We start from the raw sequence: 26942 nt of genomic DNA, 5'->3' as shown, positions 1-26942 counted from the left end.
GGCTTGGTTATGATCTCAGAGTCCTGGGATTGAGCCCTGTGTGGGGCTCAACACTTAGTGGGGAGTCTGCTTATCCCTGTCCCTCTGCTCCTCTCCCCTACTCATGCATGCATGCATGCATGCTCTTTCAACCAAATGAATAAAATCTTAAAAAAAAAATCCACCACCTAATCCAAGAATCAGTACACTGACCATCTCTCATTCGCTTTTATGCTCCTTCCTATTCCATCCCTTTTCACCCTTCATTATCCCCAATTTTGTGTTTATCATTTTGTTGGTTTTTTTAACTTAAAATTTTAATTTGGAGATATTTTAGATTTGCTTGCCATGAGATCTCATGTGCCCTTCACCAAGTTTCCCCCAGTGGTAAAATCTTAACAAAACTAAGGTACAGTATCACAACAGACACTAACATTGCTATAGTCAAGATAAAGAACATTTCCATCACCACAAAGATCATGAGTGTTGGCAATACTGGCTATAGTCACAACCACTGCTGTCTCCTACTTGGTCCACCTTGATCCTTGATCCCTGATCCCCATCCTTGATCCCTGGCAACCGCCGATCTGTTCTGCATTTCTATAATTTTGTCATTTCGAGAGTGTTGTATAAACGTACAATATGTACAATACATATTATACAATATATAATCTTTTGAGATTGACTTTTCTTTACTCAGCACAGTTTTCTGGAGATTCATTCAAGTTGTTGCCTGTATCAGTAGTTCATATTTGTTGTTGTTATTGGTGAGTAGTATTCTATGGTATGGATGTACCACAGATCATTTACTCATTTGCCCACTGAAGGGCATCTAAGTTGTTTCCAGTTCTTAGCTATTATGAATAAAGCTGCTATAAACATTTGTGTATAGGAATTTGTGTGAACATCGCCCTCATTTCTCTGGGAAAATGGCGAAGCATGCGATTGCTGGGTTATAGAGTAGTTGAATGTTTAGGTTTTCAGGAATCTGTCAAAGTGCTTTCCAGAGAGGCTGAATCATTTTAAATTCCCACCAGCAATGTATGAATGATATCAGTATTCTCTCCAGCATTTCATGTTGTTACTATTTTTTATTTTAGCCATTTTGGTAGGTGAGTAATAATAGTTCATTGTGGCTTAAATATGCATTTCCCTAATGGTGAATGATGTTGAATATTTTTTCATGTGTTTGCCATCTGTATATGCTCTTCAGGTAAAATGTCTTTTGTCTATTTTATAATTGGATTGTTGTTTGCTGTTTTGCGATTAAGTTGTGATTTTTTTTTAAAGATTTTATTTATTTGTTTGTTGAGAGAGAGAGAGAGTACACACAAGCAGGCAGAGTGGCAGGCAGAGGCAGCAAGAGAAGCAGGCTCCCTCCCAAGCAATGAGCCGGATTTGGGACTCAATCCCAGGACCCTGGGATCATGACCTGAGCTGAAGGCAGCGGCTTAACCAACTGAGCCACCCAGGCGTCCCAAGTTGTGATTTTTATATATTCTAGACACTAGTCCCTAGTCAGATGTATGGTTTGCAGATACTTCCCCCTCCTTCGTAATTTGTGTTTTCATCCTTTGAACGGAGTCTTTTGCAGAATAAAATTTTAAATTTTGCTGAAGTCTAGCTTACCAATTTTTCTATTGACCGACCATGTTTTTTAGCAAGTCTAAGTCTAAGAACTCTTTGGCTAGCCCTAGATCCTAAAGATTTTCTCTTACTCTTTTTCTAAATGTTTCATAGTTTTTGCATTGCAATTTATATCTAAGCATGTGATCCCTGTTAATGTCTCTATAAGGTATGAGTCTTAGGGTCTTTTTTTTTTTTTTTTTTAGTGTATGGATATCTAACTGCTCCATTTATTGAAAAGATTGTCTTTTCTCCACTGAATTGCTTTTGCATTATTGTCAAAAATCAACTGAGCAGGAGCACCTGGGTGGCTCAGTCTTTGAGAATCTGCCTTTGGCTCAGGTCATGATCCCAGGGTCCTGCAATCAAACTCCCCAGGATCCCAGGTTCCTGGGATCCTTTCCTCTCCCACACCCCCTGCTTCTGTTCCCTCTCTGGCTGTGTTTCTCTCTGTCAAATAAATAAATAAAATCCTTTTTGAAAAAATCAACTGAGCACATTTGTGCTCAGTTTTGCATTATTGTCAAAAATCAAATGAGCGTATTTGTGTGGGTCTATTTCTGATTCTTTATTCTGTTCTGTTTACATATGTGTCTCTCTGCCAACACCACATGGTTTTGATTACTATACCTATAAAATGTCTTAAAATGTGATAGACTGATTCCTGCTAGTTTCTTCCTCTTTTTCAAGATTGTTTCAGCTATTCTAGTTTCTTTGTCTTTTCATACAAATTTTAGGATACTATTGTGTATCTCTACAAAATCTGGAATTTTATAGGAATTGCATTAAGCTTTTGGAGAAAATTGGCATCTTTACTAGGTTGAGTCTTCCAATCCATGAGCATAGTATGTCTCTCCATTTATTGAGATTTTTTACATCTTTCATTAGCAGTTTGTAGCTTTTCGCATAGAAGTCCTATATGTGTTTTGTTAGATTGACACCTCAATATTTCTCTTTTTTTAGTTGTTATAAATGGTGCTGTAATTTAAAATTTGATGTCCATGTGTTCATTTGTTTTTTGTAGGTTCATCTTGTGTCCTGTGAACTTGTTGAACTCACCTATTAGTTTTAGGAATTTTTTGTAGATTCCTTGGGATTTTCTATGTAAACAAACATGTCATCTGAAAATATGGACCGTTTCATTTCTTCCTTTATGATCTGTATACTTTTTATTTTATTTTCTTGCCTACTGCACTGACTAGAATATTCAGCACTGTGTTGAATAAGAGCAAACTTTATTACCTTTTTCCAGATCTTATAGGGGAATGCATTCAGTCTTTCACCATTAGTATAATGTTAGCTGTAGTGGGTTTTTTTGGGGGGGCTGTTGTTTCATTTTGTTTTGTTTTGTTTTGTTTTGTTAGATGCTCTTTATCAAATTGAGGAAGTTCCCCTTTATTCCTATTTGTCTGGGAGTTTTTATCACGAATCATTATTGAATGTTGTCAAATAGTTTTTCCACATCAATTGATCTGTGTGATTTTTCTCTTTTAGTCTGTGAAGTGGATTATATTGATTGATTTTCAAATATTGGAACTGCCTTGTATCATTGGAATCAACTCTATTTGGTCATGGTGTGTATAATTCTTTTTATATATTGATAAACCCTATTTGCTAATAATTTGTTAAGTTATTTTTTTCTATATTCATGAAGTACTGACTTTGTCTGATTTTGGTATCAGGATAATACCAGTTTCACAAATGAAATGGGAAATGTCCCCTCTTCTATTTTCTGGAAGAGATTGTATAAAACTTGTATTAATTCTACTTTAAATGTTTAGAATTCTCCAGTGAAACCATTAGGATCTGGAGATTTCTTTGTGGAGGGCTTTAAAAGTACAGTTAATTCCTTTAGGAGTTATAAGGCTTTTAAAACTGTCTGTTTCATATTGGGTGAGTTCATGTTTTTCCAGGAATTGGTCCATTTCATCTCAGTTGTCAAGTCTATGTGTGTATAATTGCTCATGGTATTCCTTTATTATTCTTTTGATGTCTGGAGGATCTTTAGTGATACTTGCTGTTTCATTCCTGATATTGGTCATCTGTGTCTTCTCTCTTTTTTTCTCTGTCAGTCTTGCTAGATGTTACTCAATTTTGTTGATCTTCAAAAAATCTGCTCTTTGTTTCAGTGGTTTTCTCTATTATTTTCTGTTTTTCATTTCATAGATTTTTATTATTTCCTTCTTTCTGCTTGCTTTTGGCTTATCTTTCTCCTTTTTTCTAGGTTCATAATGTGAAAGCTTGAGAGATTTCATGCTATAGATTTTCCTCAGAGCACTGCATTAGCTGTGTCCTGCAAATTTTAATATATTCTATTTTCATTTTCATTTGTTTCAGGTATGTTTTTTAACTTCCCTTGAAAGGTCCTGTTTGACCCATTGGTTGTTTAGAAGAGTGTTTGGTACAACTATTTCAGGACATTTTGTGTCCAGTTGTTTCCAGTTCTTAGCTATTATGAGTAAAGCTGCTATAAACATTTGTGTATAGGAATTTGTTATAGGAATCTGTTATTGAGTTTTGCTTGATTCCATGTGGTCAAAAATGCATTCTGTATGATTCTACTTCATTTTTAATTTGTTGAAGTTGGTTTCATGGCCCATCTTGCTATAGGTTTCATGAGCACTAGCAATGAAGTGTTTCTGCTGTTTTGAGCTGGGGTGTCCCACAAATATCTATTTGATTTGTGTTGGCCGATGGTGTTGTTGAGTTCTTCTATACCCTTGTTGATTTTTGTCTAATTGTTCTATTAGTCGTTGTCAGATGTCTTAAATTTTGCCTGTCTAGTAGGTGGAAAATGTTATTTTGTGGTCTCGACTTGCATTTCCCTGAGTTCTAGTAAAATCGAGGGTCAGATTACTTTCCTTCTGCTCTAATTGCAGCTTTTAAACATGTTGTTGAGACTTTACCTTTTTTAAAAAGATTTTATTTATTTGAGAGAGAGAGAGAGAGCACAAGCCAGGGGAAGGGGCAGAGGGAGAGGGAGAAGTGGACTCCCCACTGAGCAGGGAGCCTGATGCAGGGGCTCGATCCCAGGACCCTAAGGCCCTAAGATCCCAGGACCTGAGCCAAAGGCAGATAGTTAACCAACCGAGCCATCCAGGCACTCTTTAAGGAGAAACAGACTCCCCACTGAGCAGGGAGCCCACCTTGGGGCTTGATCCCAGGACCCTGAGATCATGACCTGAGCCCAAAGCAGATGCTTAACCGACTGAGCCACCCAGGCTCCCCAAGACTTTCCTTACAAATTATTCAAACTTTTTTTTTCTCTTATTTCTGTTTTTTGTTCTTGTTTTTGTTCTCACATGTGTAGTGACCCTGGTGATGCATCTGAAGAGAGAAATAAGGAATATGCCTCTGGATAATCTCCATCTGGCATAGTGCCATAGCAATTAGACACATACTTGGGCCAAAGCCTTCAGTGACTCTCTGTTTTCTAAAAAATACAGTCCTATTGCTTCTCGGCATTTTAGCTAAGATCAAGTGTAAAAAATACAGACCTACACCTTAGCCTGGCGTTTAAAGCCCACGTGATGTACTTCTGATTTAACTAACCCAGCTATGTCAATGCCTCTCTGTTCTCTAATAAGTTGGCTCTTGCCATTCCCTTTTCCAAGAATGTCCTTGGTCAATCAAAATCCTACCTATGCTCTAAATGTTGCTCAAATGCTCGCTCTATGGAGACTTTCTTGATCATTCCAGCTGGAAGTGATTGCCCTTTCCGCTGTCCTATAACATCTGTCCTATGATGGTGCACAGCTCAGGATCATAATGCACACACCTGGTAAACCACTGAGTGGCTTCATGTCAGTGATTCAGACCAGGACTGTGCAGTTGTTACTTTACATCTGTTTCTTGGCTTGCAGAAAAAGTGCCTCTCCTTTAGTAATATTCTAGCTCCCATGGTGAGCATTGTTAAAATTCTATCTCAAATGACCAGATTCACTGAAAGTAGTATATTAGGCAAGCCAACAATTTGTTGAGAAGAACAGATTAGAAGACTAAATAATTTCGAATACTGATAAACTCATGCTCTGAAATTATTTCTCTATACATGTCAGTTGAATGTGAGACATGGACTAGCAAAACAACTGAAAAATATATTTTTAAAAATCTGAGTTTGCCTTAGGGACAACACTTCACTGAGTTTTGAACTTTTGTTTCTTTAAGCCAGGTGATAGTTTCAGTAGACTAGTAGACTGTATAATATAACAGGACTTAAAAAAAAGCAAGTCTAGATAATACCCTATGTTATTTTTAAAGTAAGAAATTCCAGGAAAGGTTCATACAACTTATCTACATAAAAGTAGCTATGAAATTTCATATCTCACATTTTCATACACCTGGTAATTCCAGTCTTTATTAAAAATCAAACTATTGTTTTTTTTTAAGTCAAAGAAGACTAGAAAAAATTTGGGGGGGAATTCTTACCTTAAGAATGAAACTCCATTATTGTAGAGAATTAGAAAATAACAATGGTAATAGTTATTATTAATAATTAATAAACTATTAGGTATTTAATTAATAAATAATTAAGTATTGTAACGAACCATAATCCCTTTACTCAGCAATGACTATTGATAACATAGGACTTTGAAAAAGTTGTTCTAGATCTTTCTGGTTTGTGTTTAGACAAGACTGTTACTGATGGATTTTTTTTTAAAATATTTTATTTATTTATTTGACAGAGAGAGATCACAAGTAGGCAGAAAGGCAGGCAGAGAGAGAGGGGGAAGCAGGCTCCCCGCTGAGCAGCGAGCCTGATGCGGGGCTCGATCCCAGGACCCTGAGATCATGACCTGGGCCGAAGGCAGAGTCTTAACCCACTGAGCCACCCAGGCGCCCCGGATTTTTTTTTTTTTTTTCAGTGAAGAGTCTATACCTATCCTTGGTGTTCCAGGACGCAATAACACTGATGGTTGGCAGTGAGTGCTTCATGTTTATTTTCAGATCCACATGCTGTTCTGCAGACCCATTTCCTCTTGTTCTCTCCCTAGCAGAGGCAGAGAAGTGTTGACCTCTCTCTTCCGCCTCAGAATTTTCCACTGAACGAAACCACTGCACCTTCAACCTGCTTTTCTCCGGGATGAATCAGTCATCTCTCTCCTTGACCTTTGAGTCTCATTTTCCAATTATTTTTATCACTTTGAAGTATCCTCAGAACCTTCTAAGGGCTGAGAGCAAGGCATATTTTTCCCAACAACTAATTGACTTGGCTATTTCACGTTCTCTTTCCTGAGAGCAGGGGAACTGGATAGATGATTGTGGAGGCTCACTTTCACTTGTGACTTCACTCATCTTTTTATGGTGCCTGAAATGAGGATTCTACATGGGGCAAACATTTAGTAAGCCTTCCTGGCCGTCTGACTTGAGAGTGTGGTTCCGAATAAGAGCCACAAATGGTAAAGGCAGTTCCAGGAATTTGCTGGTTACTCAGCAGTGTTGGATCAAGCTGGGAAGACAATGCATGCTTCCTGCCCACTTCCCAGGCACTTCTGCCCACATTCATTGTGAAATGGATGGTCACAAAGAATGATCTGAGGAACCCCACGTTGCCGCTCACCAGGTGCTCCCAGGCAGGGAACGTGCCTTGTGGATTATGTTCTTCAAAGAAGCTCATGCTTCACGGGGGCGGCTTTACTCAACATGGAATAGAGCTCTGGGTAGTCGAGGCTCACCTGGTTGCCTCCTTCTGGTTTCATTTTTTCTTTTCAAGGAAGCCATTTTTAAACATAGCGTTACTGAGGCCATCCATTGCTGCCCTGAGCGATAGCCATGTTCATCCTGTGCCTCAAGTTGAACCCTTCCAGAAGTGAACGGGAAGACCAAGGGAGTGGGAGTCCAAGCAGTGGAGTGAGAGTGCCAAAGCGATAGTCTCCTACAGTCTGCCTCAATAAATGTTCACCTTTGCAAAAGCTTTCCAAACACTGGAAAGCTTTTACAGAAAGTGCCCATGAGTGTCAACTCCCAAATTGGCCCCCCTTTCTTCGCAGTTATTCACCAACCCCTTCATCCATCCTACTCTTGTGCTTTGGATATTTTCTTTTAGATCATACTACTTGCCCAGAATATCACCAATCAACTTCTATCTTCTCCCATCATTCGAAGGGTTTCTGAAACCACTTCTTCCAGGAAGTCTTCCCTGACTCACTAGAACAATGAAACCTCCTGGCCTCCCTCCCGACTCACCACTCTCCTCAAAGAACTTCCCCTTTGTTTCCACAGAACATAAATGCTGCAACTTATTTCTTAGTTTAATGTGTATTTTGAATAGATTCTCAGGAAGGATGCCTTCCTGAGGCATCATAATAGGTGATGACTTCCAAGAAGGAGGATGGTATCTAACGGAGGTATAATGACCCCACACGTAAGAGCAGCAAACAAGCATTGCTATAGGTATGATTTTGCAGATAGCTGCTCAGACTTTGCCTTTGGAAACTGAACTTCTACATAGTAAAACAGAATAAAGAACAAAAACACTGATCATTCCTGAAAATTGGAGGGGAGTATATGATCTCCCAAAGTGGCTTCAAGATACATTGATAGATTAAATGCTTCCAAGTTTAACAATCAAGTGGACTCATGGTAGCAACAGGTCTTAAAAAACAAACAAACTAGCCCATACCAAATTCTTGGATAAGAGTTGACACATCCGTCTTCCTTAAAAATAAGCTATCAACTTAGTGCAAACCCAACAATTACCAACAGGATTTTTTTGTCCTCTGATGCTAAAGTTCACGTGGGGAAATAAGCAAAAGTAGCCAGGAACTTTCTGGAAAAATAATGATAACAAGTGGAGGAGGAAGAGTCTTAAGAGAAAATAAATATATCCTAAAACTATAAAAATTAAAGCAATTTAGTATGGGTGTTTGAATAGAACAGAATAGAAACAGACCCCAGATAGATGATTAGGTTTTATTAAATGGAAAATGTGGCATCTCAAATCAGTGGTTACTATCAAAAAGAGGTACTGTTGAATAAATGGGGTCAGGACAGGTAGTTAACCATCTGAAAGAAAATAAAGGAATTGGATCTCCCCTATTAACTACTATACTATTGAGTGGTAGGAGGAATAAAAAACACCACTAGCATTAGTCCAACTCTGAAAATCTAGTTCAATCCAATTATTGAAACAGTTTTTAGGAAGTGACTGGCTCTCCTGGATGATTTAATATCTTTCAGATTTCTTTGTTCCTCATCAAGATTGCATATGGAGGGGCGCCAGGGTGGCTCAGTGGGTTAAAGCCTCTGCCTTCGGCTCAGGTCGTGATCCCAGGGTCCTGGGATCGAGCCCCGCATCGGGCTCTCTGCTCGGCGGGAAGCCTGCTTCCTCCTCTCTCTCTGCCTGCCTTTCTGCCTATTTGTGATCTCTGTCTGTCAAATAAATAAATAAAATCTTAAAAAAAAAAAAAAAAGATTGCATATGGATGTGGGGGGAAGAAGGGTCTCCAGAGCCATCCGGGCAGATCCTTGTACCTTCTTTGGCCCCCCCTGGTTTCCGTGGTGATGCACCTGCCACCTGGTGTCTGGGCACATCTGACATTGTGGTCTAGACGATCTGGTCGAGGCTTGTGGCCCTCCCTGCCCACGTAGCTCACCTCAGCTCCCACTGGCCACAAGGATGGCTGCGACTCCCTTTTAATGTCCAGACCAATGTAGGGTGATTCAGTCATTCTTCCCAGTGTCCCTCTAATGGGCCGCCAGCCACCTCCACGGGCTCCTCCCACAGTCTTCCACCTGGCATGTGGGCATCTCCAAACGCCTTCTGTGAAAGAACAGAGCTAAGACAGTCTCGGGGGCTGAATTGTGGAGCACCATCCCAGCACTGATTTTACCTTCCTGTCGGATCATGGTTAGGTGGGGAGCACAGGGACAGTGCGCTTCCAGGCCGTGTCCTCTCAGAGTCCCTTCATTCTCCTCTAGTCTGAGACCACTCCCCAGAGAGGGGACATGGGGCTCTGAGTCTACTGGCTTCATCCTTGTCATCTTCCCACAGTTCACGGGGGCCAGAGGGACAAGGGTCACCTTCTTCTCCTAGACTGTGCTTATAACTAGTTTACCAGACCGGGCTCTTAATGTGTGACAAGGAGGTTAATGGAATTGAGAAAATCCTCTTCTCTATAAGCAAAATAGAACTTTCAGGACTTGCTTTGATGCCCAGCTGGTTCACAGCACTTTCTTTCAAGCAGGACTCATGGCCCCCTCCTCACTTGAGGGGCAGTAAGTGTTAGTGTTTCGCCTTAGACGTGGAAGGCCAGGAGGGAACAAGGGTAAACTTAGGGAAACAAAATAAAGTCCGGTCAGTGTTTTCAAAACATTCTTGTAACAGACAGTGCATAAATTTGGAAGACAGGGGCACCTGGGTGGCTCAGTGGGTTAAAGCCTCTGCCTTCAGGTCAGGTCATGATCCCAGGGTCCTGGGATCGAGCCCCACATCAGGCTCTCTGCTCCGCAGGGAGCCTGCTTCCTCCTCTCTCTGCCTGCCTCTCTGCCTACTTGTGATCTTTGTCTGTCGAATAAATAAATAAAATCTTAAATATATATATATATATATATATATATATATATATATATATATATAAAATTTGGAATACAGGGACGCCTGGGTGGCTCAGTGGGTTAAAGCCTCTGCCTTCAGCTCAGGTCATGATCCCAGGGTCCTTGGATCAAGCCCAGCATCAGGCTCTCTGCTCAGCAGGGAGCCTGCTTCCTCCTCTCTCTCTCTGCCTGCCTCTCTGCCTACTTGTGATCTCTGTCTGTCAAATAAATAAATAATCTTTTAAAAAATAAATAAATAAGTTTGGAAGAAAGATACAATTTCAAGCAGCCATCAACTAAAATTCTTTTATAATTTAGGTAAATATCACAAACATGCTACCAAAGGGATAGGACAATGAATTAAATGTGTGGCACATAATTCCCAAAAACACTTGATGACTCAGCTGTCTGGAAGTTCCTTTAGAACCTTATTAATTCTCAGTTTGCCAGTTGAATTTTCTTACAAGTGTAATTCTGAACAGACATGAGGGTTAGCTTCCCACAATGAAGCAATGGTGGGCTGTGAGGATTTAAATGATGACTTATACTGCCATTAGAAATTGACAGCAAAAAGACATACAGTGGTTCCCCCTTATCCTCAGGGGATATGTTCCAAGGCCCCCAGTGGATGCCTGAAACCATGGATAGTACTGTTTTTTTCTTGTTTTTAAAGATTTTATTTATTTGTCAGAGAGAGAGAGAAAGACAGCGAGCACAGGCAGAGTGTCAGGCAGAGGCAGAGGGAGAAGCAGGCTCCCTGAAAAGCAAGGAGCCTGATGAGGGGCTCAATCCCCAGTACGCTGGGATCATGACCTGAGCCAAAGGCAGCCGCTTAACCAACTGAGCCACCCAGGTGTCCCCACACTGTTTTCTTCTCTACATACATTCCTGTGATAAGGTTTAGTTTAAAAATTAGACACAGTAATATTAGTAGTATTAATAACAAATAACTAAGAATAAAATAGAACAATTATAATGATATACTGTTAAAAAAGGTTATGTGAGGGGCGCCTCGGTGGCTTAGTCGTTAAGCATCTGCCTTCAGCTCAGGTCATGATCCCAGAGTCCTGGGATCGAGGCCCACATTGGGCTCCTGCTCAGCGGGGAGTCTGCTTCTCCCTCTGCCTGCTGCTCCTCCTGCTTGTGCTCTCTCTCTCTCTGTCAAGTAAATAAATAAAATCTTCAAAAATAAATAAATGAATAAAATAAGTTATTTGAATGTGGTCTCTCTAAATATGTTACTGTACTTACCTTTTTTCTTGTGTTGATATGGAATGATAAAATGCTTATGTGATAAGATGAAGTGAGGTGAATAAGTCAGGGGTTGTGATGTAGCATTAGTCAACTGTTGACCTTCTGACAACACATCAGGAGGAGGATCATCTGTTTTATCCAGTTGTCCATGGATAACTGAAATGGAGGAAAGCAAACCACGGATAAGGACGGGATGGGGGTGCAGGGTGGTGTACTATATTGAATCTCTGTAAGATGATCAATTGCCTTAAAACACTTTGGGCAATTTCTTAGATTCTGCTATTATCTGGCGATGTTAGCTATTCATTAACTCCTGGAAAACTGAGAAATGTTTGCTGTTAGCGTATGTTATCATAAGCCATGAATGAGGAGGAGAGGAGGGGGAGGAGAAGAAGAGGGAGGAGGAGGGGGCAGAAGGAGGGGGATAAGGGGGGAGAAGGAGGGGGAGATGGGGGGAAGAAGAAGGGGGAGGAGGGGGGAGAAGGGGAGGGGGAGGAGGGGGAGAAGGAGAGGGGAAAGGGGGAGGAGGAGGGGAGAAGGAGAGGGAGGGGGAGGAGGGGGAAAAGGGGAGAGGGGAGAAGGAGAGGGAGGGGGAGGAGGGGGAAAATGGGAGGGGGAGGAGGGGGGAGAAGGAGGGGGAGGAGGAGGGGAGAAGGAGAGGGAGGGGGAGGAGGGGGAAAAGGGGAGAGGGGAGAAGGAGAGGGAGGGGGAGGAGGGGGAAAATGGGAGGGGGAGAAGGGGGGAGAAGGAGGGGGAGGAGGGGGGAGAAGGAGGGGGAGGAGGGGGGAAGAAGGAGCGGGAGGAGGGGTCCAGCAAGGGGGCTATCGTGTAAGGGCACCGGTATCTGAGACCCAGGGCAAGGGGATTTGGCTGTGGACCACGGGAGAGACACAGGCAGGGCTTGGAGTCACAGAGCCTCGCCCCGCTGTGATAGTGGGCAGATCCTCGGGACAGGGGCTGAGTGTGCGCTCTCTGTGACTTCTCTCTGCATCATGAGAATGGAGATAATCGCCTCTACCTCATAGATTGTCCTGAGATTTCCTGAGATGATACATGTGAACCTTTTAGCATGTTCCTGACACATAGGAAGCACTCCGCCCGCGGTAACTACTAGTACTTTATTACTATTAGCTTCGGTAAATCAGTTTATAAGACTATATCTAAACATTCACAGGAAAGTATTTTTGTATACTTCTGGACATATAGTGGACTCTTCACATGTTTGTTTTTAAAATATGCTTCTTTCCAAGTTCTACCATTCACTCTATTTATGAACGGCTTTCGACCGATTTGGGGGAATGGTTACAGTGGTGGCTTCACTGAATCTCTTCCTTTTCTTTGGGTAATCTGTATCTTCATCTCCCAAGAGTAGAATATATTGTGACTTCATGTTGCTGGAACAAATCTGACATTGCGGGTTTGTTTAAACAATTTTTTTCAGCGGCGCCTGGGTGGCTCAGTGGGTTAAGCCTCTGCCTTCGGCTCAGGTCATGATCTCAGGGTCCTGGGATCGAGTCCGGCATCGGGCTCTCTGCTCAGCGGGGAGCCTGCTTCCCCCTCTCTCTCTGCCTGCTTTTGATCTCTCTCTCTCCCTCTCTCTCTCTCTGTCAAATAAATAAATCAATCTTAAAAAAAATTTTTTCAAATCAGATTTCTAGGGAGATATGAAGAGAAAAGGAATTTGCTAGGGAAAAACATGGTTTCTCAGCATCCTAAGGCACTGATCCAATGTGTTAAGTAGTGAGGGAAACCACAGAAACCATCACCCAGAAAAGCGAATGCAGTGCTTACTTATATTCTTGAACTTTTCTTCCTTTTGAGTATAAAGGACAAATGAAATGAGGATTCATTTTAGTAAGAAGTATATCTAGAGAAGCAATCATTTGCCAAATCTGATAATTTCCTTTAAAAGAAAAATTCTTGGTTGGGCTTCTAACAAAGGGAAATTGCAGTATCAAAATTTGCTAGTAAGGTCTAGGAATTCCGTAGTACCCTGTCGTGGCTGCTGAAGCCAGACAGACCAACTTTTTGCAGCTAATTCCTCAGAAGTCTCAGAAACCTGTGGGTTTCAGTCTCCTCTTCCTTCTGGAACCTCGGCAGCAGTAAGGTGTGTGTCCCTCCAGCCGCCGCTGCTCCTCTTTCCCTCTGGTCCCCCTCGACCAGCCTGGTGGATTCTCCAGTGGCCAACGGTAGACGGCTTGTGCGCGGGGTCTGTTCCTTGGCTCACGTGTGCATAGCCATAGGCACCTTAGCACCCTGTTTGGATTCATTGAGTATTTGTGGAATAAAAGAAGGCATGTAAGAAAAATGACTTTATTTCATTTTTTAAAGATTATTTATCGACAGAGAGAGAGACAGTGAGAGAGGGAACATAAGCAGGGGGAGTGGAAGAGGGAGAAGCAGGCTCCCGGCTGAGCAGGGAGCCCTACGTGGGGCTCAGTCCCATGGCCCTGGGATCTTGACCTGAGCCGAAGGCAGCCACTTAGCCCACTGAGCCACCTGGACATCCCTGAAAAATGATTTTAAAATATAGTATGTCACGTGAGTGGGAAAGACCAGGAGGCTCCGAGGCTGGGGTTTTGGGACCTGGAGCAGAGGGGGACAAGTTACCCAAATGATATTATGCAGCCACGGCCACCCCCTACACCCTCCCGGCATCAGAGAGGGCAGATATGATGTACAGAGAATATGACAAATCAGCGAAAGTTCATACCCACACTAATTTGAACCTTTTTTCCCACCAAAATCTTTTTTTTTTTTTTTTTTTTTTTAAATCAGGGAGGGAAATGAAGCAAGATACGCCGGTCAAATCATCCCTCTTCTCCTTTTTCTACCTTCTCTTCCAGTGGAGATACCCTGCCCAGCTGTAAGATGACTCAAAAGAAAAGGAGGCTCAAAGGCAGGAACAAGGGAAAAAGCCACCAAACCAATGGCATAGGAGAGGGCAGGGGAGGGAGGCCTAAGGGGTGGCTGTTGGGGGGGGGGGTGATGCCCGCAGCAAGGGCCCTGAGGGGGAGAACAACCTCGAGCTGCTTCCTGGGGAAACCAAACCTCAGAGGAGTTTGAAGAAACAAACAAACAAACAAAATGAAATGCTCTTTCACTACTCAGGGACTGGCAAAGAGGGGCACGGAGGGGATTCCCATCCTGGTAACTCCAGAGGCAGGAGTGGACAGAGTTCCAGTGCCGCCAGCGGCAGGAGTGGGCGGCAGAGCCACGCGTGTGGGCAGCAAGGGAGGCCTTGAAGTCTCTGACTAGGTCTGAACCCAGAGGCATGGGAGCCATTCTCTGACTGAGGCTGATCAAGGTGAAAATAGACTGCCTGATCCTTCACAGGCAGGGGCATCCGCCTGAGCAGGGGACCCCAAGGGGCCAAGTGTTCTCATCTGGCTCTGCCAGGCCACACAGAGTCAAAGGAATGCAACCCGAGGAGAAGTGGGCCAGAGGGAAAACAGATCTGTGGGCACCGTGGAGTCAGTTTGAGAGTGTGAATGCCATCCTCCGCTCTGACATCCTCCGCGATATGGGGAGCAGACTTCAGCTTCAGTAGCCGAGAGCCCCTAGAGTTCTAATTCAGGCAGGTTCCCCAGGATTTGCCCCTGAGTCCTTTAGATCCCACCCCCTCTCATGTTCCCACCCCCTACTTCCTGCAGTACAAAGCCCATCTTCTAAACTCAATTAATAATGAACACGAATGCCAAGTCATTCATGTCAGATTGTGAGCTAGAGGAAACTGACAAGTCAGAAATTTGCAATGTGAAATCATTCATCCATTGAACTAATATTAGTGAATAGCCCACAGGGTAGAAGCAATGACTATGGAGAGACATTGAGCCCGAAAGTTTCAAATGAATATAACATTAGTTTCCCCCAAATCCTTTCATAAAATCACTGCAACCTCTTCAGTGGTTCTCCAGAAAGACACTTTTTCATCATTTTTATGCACAGAGGCTGCATAATGGAATCCTATTTGCAAAGCAATAGTTTAGGGAGGAAAAAAAAAACAAGCCTGTAAAGAAACCAAAACTAAACTCTCAGCTAAAAACAAAGTCTGCAAGTCTTATCTGAAATATACGGAGAGAATGGAACTGAAACCCTGCAAAAGCCTCCGGGGGATTTGTTTCTCAATTCTCAGTGATAGGAATAATGAAAGATAGAATGGAAGATTACTCATATTCACTTGCATGTGCGTGAGTTTTAAAATCACTTAAAATGTAATTTTATGCAAGTATTACACACACATAAAAGAATCAAATCCATAAGGCTTATAACAAAAAAATCTCAGTTCGTCAGCCTGCTTCAGCCACCTCGGTTCATTCACTTTCCAGTCTCTTAGCAGTTTGTTTGCTTTTCCTGGTATTTGCTTGAATAATATCCACCTTGTGGTGTCTTTTGGGTCAGCTGTTTCAGGGATTATGCACTGACTTTTACTTGTGGTGAAGATTTTACTCCCCAGCATTCCCACTTTATGGCTGATGCTCAGATGGTCACACAGTCACGACCGCATGAGTTGTTTCAGTATTACAAAATGAACTTCTGCATTGGTTGGTCCAGAAGCTCCCTCCGTGCCCGATCCCTGTCCCCCAGGCTGCTCCCCGCTCCTGTCCTGGGACACCGTGCACTTCCCCAGAGCCCAGCAGTTAAGGGGGGACCCTGAACCCAGCTCTAGTGCTTTCACCACTACTCGCCCCGACTGCCCAATGCCCTCCCTGTGCTGATTACTTCCCAACCCTCTTACCCTCCCCACAGAACTGGTCCAGTTTTTTATTGAATTCAGTTTAGAGTGTTCCTTGTTATATCTGTGTGAACACTGGTCACTGTGAAGCTGATTTGTAACTGTGAGTACATTTCCTGTACGGTTTTCTGCTTATACTATAGCGAATAGTTGTCTGATTTCTTATTTGGTTCGTTGTTCTGGACACCTAAATACCACAAATATCTCCTTTACACGGTTCCCCAGGTGGTTAAAACGATCACTCCTTTTGTCAGTTCTGTTTCCTCCTCCTGAAAATACCTCTTTTCTAGTCCTTCCTATTCTTGTTGCAGCCTGGTCTGACTGGATGGACTTTTCTCCAGATTTGCTGACTAGTGTCCCGTGGACTCGAGTTTGCTGCTCTCCATCTTGTAGCTTCTCTTTGCTAGACCCCATGGCTGCTGCTTTTTTGTTTACCCTTTGTAGTGGAGCACATCCACTAGTAGTGTCCCAAACAGCGTGCTTTGGGGGTAAAATGTATATATTTTAAAGGATGTATTTATTTAAATTTTACGTGTGTGAGAATGGCTTTAGGTTAAACTCTCACTTGACTGTCAAGTTAGGTTAAACTCTCACTTGGCCGGGTATAGATTATTTCTAGGTTGCAACTCATTTATACTGGATGTTTCTAGGTTTATTGCTCCAGAGAGTTCTAGATTAAAAGTTACTGTTTAGGGGCACCTGGGTGGCTCAGTTGGTTAAGCGTCTGCCTTCAGCTCAGGTTATGATCCCAGAGTTCTGGGATTGAGCCCCCGTCAGGCTTCCTACTCAGGGGGATAAATGCTTCTCCCTCTGCCCCTCCCCTGCTCATGTTGTGTCTCTTGCTCTCTCCCAAGTATATAAATAAAATCTTAAAAAAAAAAAAATTACTGTTTAGTAGTTTGATGCCATGCGGATTCCTCTTCCTTTATGATCTTTCTCCCCTAGTGGAAGCTTTTAGGAACTTCTCTTTAATACAGTGATGTGCCTTGGTGGGGGCGATTTTGTTTTTTTGTTTCTTATCTTCATTTCTTGTGCTGAATACTCAGTGTGCTTTTTCCTCCCGGAGTTTTGGAGTCCATGTGGAGTCTTGGTATCTGGGAATGTTTCTTGTATTATTTCTATTTCTTTACTCTTGTTAAATTGAGATACACTTCACATCCCAGGTAGTTCACCCAGGTAAAGTGTACCAACCAGGGGCGCCTGGGTGGCTCAGTGGGTTAAGCGTCTGCCTTCAGCTCAAGTCAGGATCCCAGGGTCCTGGGATTGAGCCCTGAATCAGGTTGTCTGCTCAGCAGGGAGCCTGCTTTCCCCTCCCCCCTGCTTACTTGTGATCCCTGTCTCAAATAAAAATCTTTAAGAAATAAAAAATAAAGTGTACCAACCAATATTCACCAATCAACAATCACTCCTATCAATTTTAGAGCATGGTCATCACCCCCAAGGGAAACCCTATACCTATTAGCAGTCACTCCCCATTCCTCCTACCCTCCCCTGTCCTCCAACCCTGGGCAACCACTAATCTATTTTCTGTTTCTATAGATTTGCCAACTCTGGAGATTTCATATAAATTGAATCATACAAAAGTGTTTTGTGAGTGATTTGTAACTTAGCACGCTTTCAAGTTTCATCCACGTTGTAATATGTACTGTACTTACTGCCAAATAATATTCCATCAATTGAACATACCATATTTTATTTTTCTATTTATCAGCTGATAGACATTTGAGTTGCTGTTGCAAACATTCACGTACAAATTATTGTGGAGACGTGTCTTCAGTTCTTTTAGGTTTAGACCTTGGAGTTGAATTCCTGGGTCACATGGTAATTGCATTGCTTGATGATTTTGCTCCTTGGTTCTTTTCTGTACCTTCTGGCAGATCCCGGGCCCTCTGAATTTATTCTCTTTATTCTTATCTTTTCTAAATGGCCATCTGTTAGTCTTCTTGTTTTGCTTTTGGGAAAATTTTGTATTATCTTCAAGCCTTCCTACTCAATTTCTTTCAACTTTTACACCTATAATTTTCAAGAACTCTTTCTTGTTTCTTAATTTAATATTCAGGTATTTAATTTAATATTCAGATATTTAAGAAATGGAATATCTTCTGTTATCTCTGGGAGGACAGTGATTATTCTGAAACTTTGTTTTATATGTATCTCTAGGTTTTTTCTTTGGTTTTAGTGTACTTGTTTTCATTCACTCGGTTAACCAATATGCACTAAGAAACTATATGCCAGGCACTTTTCTAGGTGTTTGGAATACATCAGAACAAAGATTCTTTCCTTTGTGGAACTCACAGTCTTTGGTCTCTGCATTTAAAGGCCTCCCTCAAGGGGCACCTGGGTGGCTCAGTCAGTCAAGTGTCTGACTCTTGGTTTCAGTTCAGGTCACGATTCGTGTCATGATCTCAGGGTTGTGAGATCGAGCTCCATGGTGGGCTCTGTACTCAGTGGGGGGTCTGCTTGAGAGTCTCTCCCTCCCTCTCTGGCCCTATCCCCACTTGCACATGCTCTTTCTCTAAAAAAATAAATCTTTAATAAATAAATAAATGCCTCCCTCAAATGTCTGATGAATCTTGATTTGGGTGTTTATTATTTTTTTAGATAAACTCACATATAATAAAATGCATAAATATGTAGCTAAACAGTTATACATATATATACAGCCATGTGAGCAACAATGTGAGCAACGGATCAAATACAGAACCGTTCCTTTACCCAAAAAACTTCCTAGTGACCATTCCCAGTTAATATCTCCCCTCTCCCCACGGGTAATCACCAGATTGGTTTTGCCTATTCTGACTTCAGACACACTATGCACTCTTTTGTGTCTGGCTTCTTTTATTCAACATAACATCTTTGAGATTCATCCATGCTCTATCAGTAATTCATTTTTTAAAAATTCTTGTGTTTCATTATATGTATATGCCACAACTCATTTTCTTCATTCTACTACTGATGGATATGTGGGTAGCTTCCAGTTTTTTTTATGACGTCCACTTATTTTTTAGAATGAAACACAAAATGTTTCTGGAAGCTCTGTGTACCTGAAACTTAGACACTGAATGACGGCAGTGTAGGGTGGTCGGACTGGCCAGCTGCATATGTGGTTTGGGGTCTTTAAATATCCCACTGTTGTAGCTCTTTTCTCTCAGGTTGTTCGGTTTCTCTCAAGGATCATCTAAGATGTGTGAGCCAAACGACCAGTATTCTGGAACTTCAAATCTTATCATTCCAATGGAGAATTTTATTCTGAGCATTTGTTTGTTCTGAGCTTCACCTTGACTCTCCAGGGACCCTTTAGTTCAATTTTTTCCAGAAAACACGCTCCTCTGGCAAGGGCAGTTACTGACGGTGAATGCAGGGGCGGCGGACACAACCTCATGTATAGGCTCCTCCATCTCAGCTCAGCCTTTTGCAGTGTCCTCCATTCTTCAGCTCGCCAGAGATCCTGGGGGCAAACAGGCAGATTTCTCTTACCAATGTCTCTCTTTGCAGACACTTCTTCTGATCTGCTACTTCATTACTGTTTCCTGCATACACATTCTTTCTTCCTATGTTACGGTCTAGGCAGCATACCTCCTGGTTTCCTCATCAGGTTGACTGCATATTTCTCTCGTTCTTGCTATTTGGGGGGAAATGCTACACAAGAAGAAAAAGGGATTCATTGCCAATTCTAAAAAGTACAAAGTTCTTAAGAGCTAACCCTGCCTCTTTTCAAGTTCACCTATAGCAAGTCTTTTTAGGCAAGATACATATAGCCGTACCTGATGGTCCTCGGTACATTATGCTCTCTCCCAACCACCTGCCTTGGGGAAATTCCCTTCACACTGCCAGAATCTTCCTGATTTTTCACGTAAAATAATCGAAACTGCTGAAACGTCACCTCCTCCACAAAGGTTTTCCGAGCTTCTTCCCAAAGTTTGCCAATATACATCTATTTAGCATTAGCTGCTTTGCACGATCATTGTTTACATGCTCATTGTCTCCATTAGAATATATGGGCTTCTTGAAGACAATGTTTAGCCAGTGTTTAGTGTTTTCATTTCTTTCATCAAGCCAAGCAGTAACAGTGCTTACAGAATGCTCACTATGTAAATTGTGTGCCAAGTACTAGCCTAAGGACTTTATATTATGAACACATTTACTTCACATAATAACCCTATGATATAGGTATTATCATCATCCCTATTAAATTAGCGGAAACAACAGCACGGAGAGGTTAAGTAACTCTAATATTCCATATTCCAATACTATTTAATATTAACTGATATTTCACTAATATTAACTAATAATAACTAATAGATGATCTGGGTCTGAGACTATGCTCTGAACCTGACTTTTGAACTGAGTAGGTGCCTAACATGTATTTGTTGAATGGATGACTGTGAAGGGAGAGAAGGAAAAACCATGGCCTTCAGCAGAACTCAAACAAATTCAGTCTTAGAGATAGCTATATTTTGAAGCAAACAAAAAGTCTGATTTTATTGACTTTGTTCTTCATGCAGCCCAAGCCTTAATGACCCAGAGAAGTTCTAGGGTATGATTTCTGTTGTCTACTGGTATGGACAGAATATTTGTGTCCCCTCAAAATCCCTAGTTGAAGCCCTCACCTCCAGTGTGGGCTCTATTTGGAGATGGGGACTCTAAGGAAATAACTAAGGGTAAATGAGGTCATATGGGTGGGGCCATGATCCAATAGTATTAACGCCCTTATAAAAAGAAGTACCAACACCCCTCCCCCCCACCACACATATACAAAGGAAGAGAAACCTCACCAGAAACTGAATTTGTTGGCATCTTGGTCATGGACTTTAAGCCTCCAGAAATAGAAGAGATTAAATTTGGTTTTGAAGCCATCCAGTCTAATGTGGTATAGCAACTCAATCAGACTAATAGTTTCTAATGGCTGAAGTTTAGAAAACCCATTTTCCTTCACTTCTGTCAGAAACTAGCTGCTTTAACAGCGTTCTCTCTCGCTTGGAACTGGATTTGACCTTCTTGTGCTGTGCTTTTTTGTTTTGTTTTTCTTGAAAGCAAATTTTAAGACTCCATCCAATCCAGTCTTCTTTTACCATAAGGAGGCCAACACTTGACTTTGTTTTCCTTCAACATCGCCTACAACGATAGACTTTCTTACTTTTCATTATCTTAGTTAGCTAATTCTTGGCTTATGCAGGAATCCAATTTCTCCTCCTAAAAATGTATACTTTGGGCACCTGGCTGGCTCAGTCGGAAAGGCATGTGACTCTTGATCTTGGGGTCATGAGTCCAAGCCCCAAGTTGGGTATAGAGATTACTTAAAAAAAAATAAAAATAAAAAAAAGTATACTTACCCAGTACTTTCACTGATATCAGCCAGGCTTATCCTAATTAATAATGCTAATATACTGTCCTGCCTGGTGGTATTTCATTTGGAACTCTGCTATAACTGTGGAGTGATACTCTGGACTCTCTGAGGGATTTCAAGTTTCAGTTGTCTGGGAACTTTAAAATATAACAAACTTTTTTTGTAATTTTACAAATTTCCAAACAGGTACAAGAGTAGAAGGATGGCTACATCACACAGATCCAACATTATTAAGATTTTTGCCACATTTACTTCATCTATTCCTTTTCTTTTTTTTCCTTGCTGACATATTTCAGGGCAAATCCAAGACATCGAGTCATTAAATTCTATGTCTCTCAATATGGATCTCAATATGTCTCTTAAAAAAGGAAGACATTTTCTTATATAATCACAAAGCGATTCTCTAATCTAGGAGAATTTACAATAAGTGTTTTGTTTACAGGCTATTGAAATGAAACAACTCATACAGAATTTTATGCTATAGAAATATTATAAAATACTATAAAAACCATAGCACTGTATTATAATAACAATATTCTGTAGCTTCAAAACAATTTCAAAGGGAAATTTCATATGTTCTGAAAGGCAGGATGTTTACCTATCACTCAACTAAAGCTGAGTTCAAGATGTCTCCAACAACTAAAAAATACACAGTATCAAGATTTCAGTCTTTGTCCATTATTTTAATTAAAAACACACTGCAATTACAAATATACAGATCTGAAATTGCAACATTAAAATACAGAGTGCAATAAAGTGGCTTTGTAAATTTTCTTCACTGAGACCGACTTTGTCACATTTTTATGACTGTTAAGACATAATAAATGAGAATTACAGATTTCCCAACATCATGATTAAATTCCTCTGCAAACAAATGAAGTTATAGGCATCAAAGGAGAAAAGGAGAAAAGTTAGATGGCCCTGCCTACATTGTATTAATGTGTGGAAGAGACACAGTAAGAGCTATAAGAAGCTATAGCGAAATATTAGAGCTATAGGCGATATAGCTTTCTTTGCCTTCTACCAATAACATCCTTGATAATAAACAGCCGTAAATGTAAAATAGTTCAGCATGATTGCAACTATATTTGTTCCACAATGACAACTAGTTAATTTTTAATCCAATATATATTTTTGAACTGCAATCATGTACAAAGTTATAATAAAAAATTCTGAAGAGAAACCCTTAGTCCCAAGTCAAATAATGTTTCAAAGTTGAAAGGCCTATAGAAAATAAGTGTGGACAAGAAACATTGGCTACCTGCCAATTTTTATTTCTAAGGGAAAGTCTTATATAAATAAGTCATCTTTGTCTTACAAAACAAAAACAAAAAAATTCTAAAAACAATACCACAAATCCAAATTAGCCAAACTTGGAGTAACAAAGTCAAAGCCAGTCTCCTCATCTGCATATCAATGTGATAAATCAAACTGCATTGGGGAAACAAACAAACAAACAAACTTTATCTGCTCCTAGCTCCCAGACAGAACTGATGATTACTTTTAGCACTTAGAGACAACTGTGACACTGGCTCTTCTTAGAAGAAAGATGTATACTAGAAATCCAATAGAACGTGTTACTAGGGATAGTCCACAAAAGCTGTAAGGCAGCCAAGAGCCAATTACATTTAAGGACTGTAAAAGCCTGCACTCTTAATGCCCACTGATGGGCTTTGTGCCAATATTCAAAAAATAGACTTTTCACCTACCAGAGATGAAATGATGAGGAAATACAATTATTACATTATATCCTAGCATAGAGCTACTGTATTTGTATAAAGGAATCACTAGTTAAAGAGTTATTTGCCTTTTTTTTTTTTAAGATTTTATCTATTTATTTGACAGACAGAGATCACAAGTAGAAAGAGAGGCAGGCAGAGAGAGAGGAGGAAGCAGGCTCCCCGCCGAGCAGAGAGCCCGACGCGGGGCTCGATCCCAGGACTCTGGGATCATGATCTGAGCCGAAGGCAGAGGCCCTAACCCACTGAGCCACCCAGGCGCCCCAAGAGTTATTTGCCTTTTTAAATGAAGTCCCGTCGAGGCATTAGGCTATATATAATCTGAAGGTTGACAGTGTCGAATTTCAACTCTCAAGACAAACAAGAAGAGTTTATGTGTCCAGATTAATTCTCTTTGGCCGCAGTGGATACCATTTTCTCTGGGGACAGTCTTTAGGTCGCCTTCTTTTCAGGACCAGGTCAGTGGCTTTCCTGGTTGAAGTCTCTGTTGGTGTGGTTTCTATTTGTGTTCTATAGCTCTCAGGTTTAACATCTGGTTTCCTATAACAACCGGAAAAGACTTCTTGGTGGACCCTCTGGAGCTGGATAATAGGCTGCATCTTTAAAACTTGGGAAAATCCATCTCCTTGTTCAATTAATGCAGGCAAGGACTTAAACAAACAACAGTAATGCATAACATTAATCTCAGGTTGAAACACAAACACACAGAGCCAGAGACAATGCTCTAGAATTTCATTCTTCAGGTTAAGGCTTTTTCTAAGACCTAATTATTTGGGTCATGGATATTTGGCGTGACCTTAAAATACCAATATTAATTGAGGATTTTAAACAAAAACTAAAACTAAAAAGATACATCCTATTCCTGCGATGCCTCGTAGTAAAATAAAACTTTGGCAGCAGGAAGTAACAGAATTTCAGAACTGAGGATTTAATGTCTAAAATTCCATATTTGAGGATAGAAGTATTTTAGAAATCTTGATCATCCAGAGCAGGAACCAGTACATTTTTCCTGTAAAGGGCTTTACATCTCTGTCACAGCTACTCAACTCTGCATTGTAATGTAAAGAAGCCACAGACAATAAATAAATGAATGGAAACAGCTGTGTTCCAATGAAGTTTTATTTGCAAAGATAAGTGGCAAGGCTAGATTTTTGCCACTAGTTTGCCAACTCTTGATAAAGAAAATGCTTTGGGTACCAGAAAATCCTGGAATCAATACAAACCTCAAAAGAATGTTATAGAAAATTATCAAAACATGGGAGATTCCAAAGAGTTTTGAAACAATTTTCATAAACTACATATCCAGATGTTTTCCTGTATGCATAAAATAAATGTCAAGAATATCAACAATTGTATTGTAACAATATTAAGGTATCCAAGTTGGATATGCAGCATACTATAGCGGTTAGGAATATATATATATAGGCTCTGGAGCCAAATATCCAGGGTTTAGTCTTGACTCATTTATTTATTTGGGCAAGCAATAGCCTCTCTCTGTGCCTCAGTTTCCCAACTATAGAACAGGGAAATTAGCAGTTATCTACTTCCTAGGATTATTGGAAGGTAACGTATGTAAAGCAGATAAATGGTGCCTGACCCATAAATGCTCACTAAAAGTTAGGCAGTATTATTATCCAAAACTGTTTGATGGACTGCTAACTCTCAGAATTCAAAAATATAATCAATCTTCAAAGAAACCAGATCTAAAACTGGCATATACTGGTGCCTACTAAATGTTCATTATTCTCAGTGTTATTGTCTCTTTAATAAATTCATTAAAGATCTACATAAAAGACTACTGAGAATTCCTGTTATAAGAGATTAAATACATATCCATGTTTAAAGCAAATACCTAGCTACATTTTGTTCATTTTATAACTTTTCGGCATGTAGCTTTTACCTTCATGGCTTCACTGATTTCCTTAGCTATTGTTTCTCCTCTGCACTTCAAATTGTCCACTCGACAGGCTGCAAAGAAACCGCCAAATAGTATTTTAGGGTTTTTATCTAATATAAACTCATAAGACACATAGATGTTATTTGGACAAAAATCTGTTAGGATTATCCACCTTAGCTCAATCTTTCTTAGAATACTTTGTAATCTATTAAAGCAAGTGTCCTGTTAAATTTATTTAGTAAATAAAAAGGTCGTGGAAACGTTAGAACAGTAGAGTAAAACTAACAGTTATAAGAGGACAGGCAACAAGAGTTCTATTAGTAGTCTTAGCACTGTGTGCAGCTGATAGCCCCATATTTGTTCTATACGTATCTACACTGTGTTCAACATCCTCAAGTCCTGTCACCACATTTTAAATAGATATAGGCTAATATCTGATATCTGTATTACTGAGTATTCTATAAGCAAAACATCTTTGAATTTGGAATATACAGTATCACACTGCATCAGGGATACCTAAATGGAATTTCTGGGGGAAAAAACCTGGATTAGACTGTCAGTAATATTAATTTTTCTTTCCTTCCTTCCTTGATGCTTTACTGATTCCTAATAGATTTTATTTCCTTCCAATCTTTGTTATAAATGTTCACGGCTACTTCACAACAGAACTGCATACTCAATGATATAATAAAACTATAACATATAATTTTATTCCAGGAATAAAAATGCTACTAAAACTCCAAGCAGAACTGGATAAGAAAAATCATTACTTGGGGTGCCTGGGTGGCTCAGTCGGTTAAGCGTCTCCCTTCACTTCAGGTCATTATCCCAGGGTTCTGGGATAGAGCCCCACATTGGGCTCCTTGCTCAGCAGGGAGTCTGCTTCTCCCTCTCCCTGTGCTGATCCGTCTGCTTGTGCTCTCTCTCAAATAAAGAAATCTTAAAAAAATCATTCCCTTTTGAAAGGGAAGAGTAGTTATCAGTAGAAATTACTTCAAATCTAAGCAGATACATAACCACGTTAGGAGAGCTACAGCCTTACTGGCTTCAAGGAAGTGGCAAATAACCAAGCAAAAAATTTCTTTCATAGCTGCTGTTTTTCTTTTCTGACTTTCTTTGGGTCAAAAAAGTGAGAACACATTTAGAATAAAGGGGAAATGAATAGCAAAAGTAACTGGGAGAAGGGGGTACTCAAAGAAAGAGAAAGGCAAAGGCAAAAGGATAGCCTCTGTAAAAGGTTCTTAACCCGGGGCACCTGGGTGGCTCAGTGGGTTAGGCCTCTGCCTTCAGCTCAGGGCATGATCTCTGGGTCCTGGGATCGAGCCCTGCATCGGGCTCTCTGCTCGGTGGGGAGCTTGCTTCCCCCTCTCTCTCTGCCTGCCTCTCTGCCTTCTTGTGATCTTTCTCTCTGTCAAATAAATAAATCAAATCTTTAAAAAAAAAAAGGTTCTTAACCATTTTTGCCACCAGAGACTTCTTTGGCAATTTGATGAAGCCTACAGATACCTTCTAAGAATAGTTCTAAATGTATTCGTTTTTTTAATTGAGGTATAATTTACATATAGTGAAATGCAGATGTCAAGTTTAACATTCAGTCACCTGTGATATATGCATACCATGCACAGGACACTTCCATCACCCTAGAAAGTTCTCTTGTGTCCTTTTCCCAATCAAACCTCCCTACAAGAAACAACCACTCGGGTCGCCTGGGTGGCTCAGTTGGTTAAGCGGCTGCCTTCGGCTCAGGTCATGATCCCAGCGTCCTGGGATCGAGTCCCGCATCGGGCTCCTTGCTCAGCAGGGAGCCTGCTTCTCCCTCTGCCTCTGCCT

General features: G+C 40.9%; 2 protein-coding genes across 2 annotated transcripts in view; both read right to left on the bottom strand.

Moving 5' to 3' along the window:
• LOC308356155 (kinetochore-associated protein NSL1 homolog) overlaps positions 1-26942 on the bottom strand; it is a gene marked incomplete at its 3' end in the record, with an annotated part of 431182 nt that overhangs the window by 229897 nt on the left and 174343 nt on the right. The window lies entirely within an intron of this gene.
• LOC308355567 (kinetochore-associated protein NSL1 homolog) overlaps positions 23587-26942 on the bottom strand; it is a gene marked incomplete at both ends in the record, with an annotated part of 28189 nt that continues 24833 nt past the window's right edge. The window contains 2 exons of the mRNA XM_080823890.1: positions 23587-23865; positions 25116-25183. Of these exons, the coding sequence (XP_080680016.1) occupies positions 23587-23865; positions 25116-25183 (347 nt within the window). The remainder of the gene's footprint in view (positions 23866-25115; positions 25184-26942) is intronic.

Source organism: Martes martes (genome assembly GCF_963455335.1).
Source record: "Martes martes genome assembly, chromosome: 15".
Classification (NCBI taxonomy): Eukaryota; Metazoa; Chordata; class Mammalia; order Carnivora; family Mustelidae; genus Martes; species Martes martes.
This window is presented reverse-complemented; position numbering and strand designations above follow the sequence as displayed.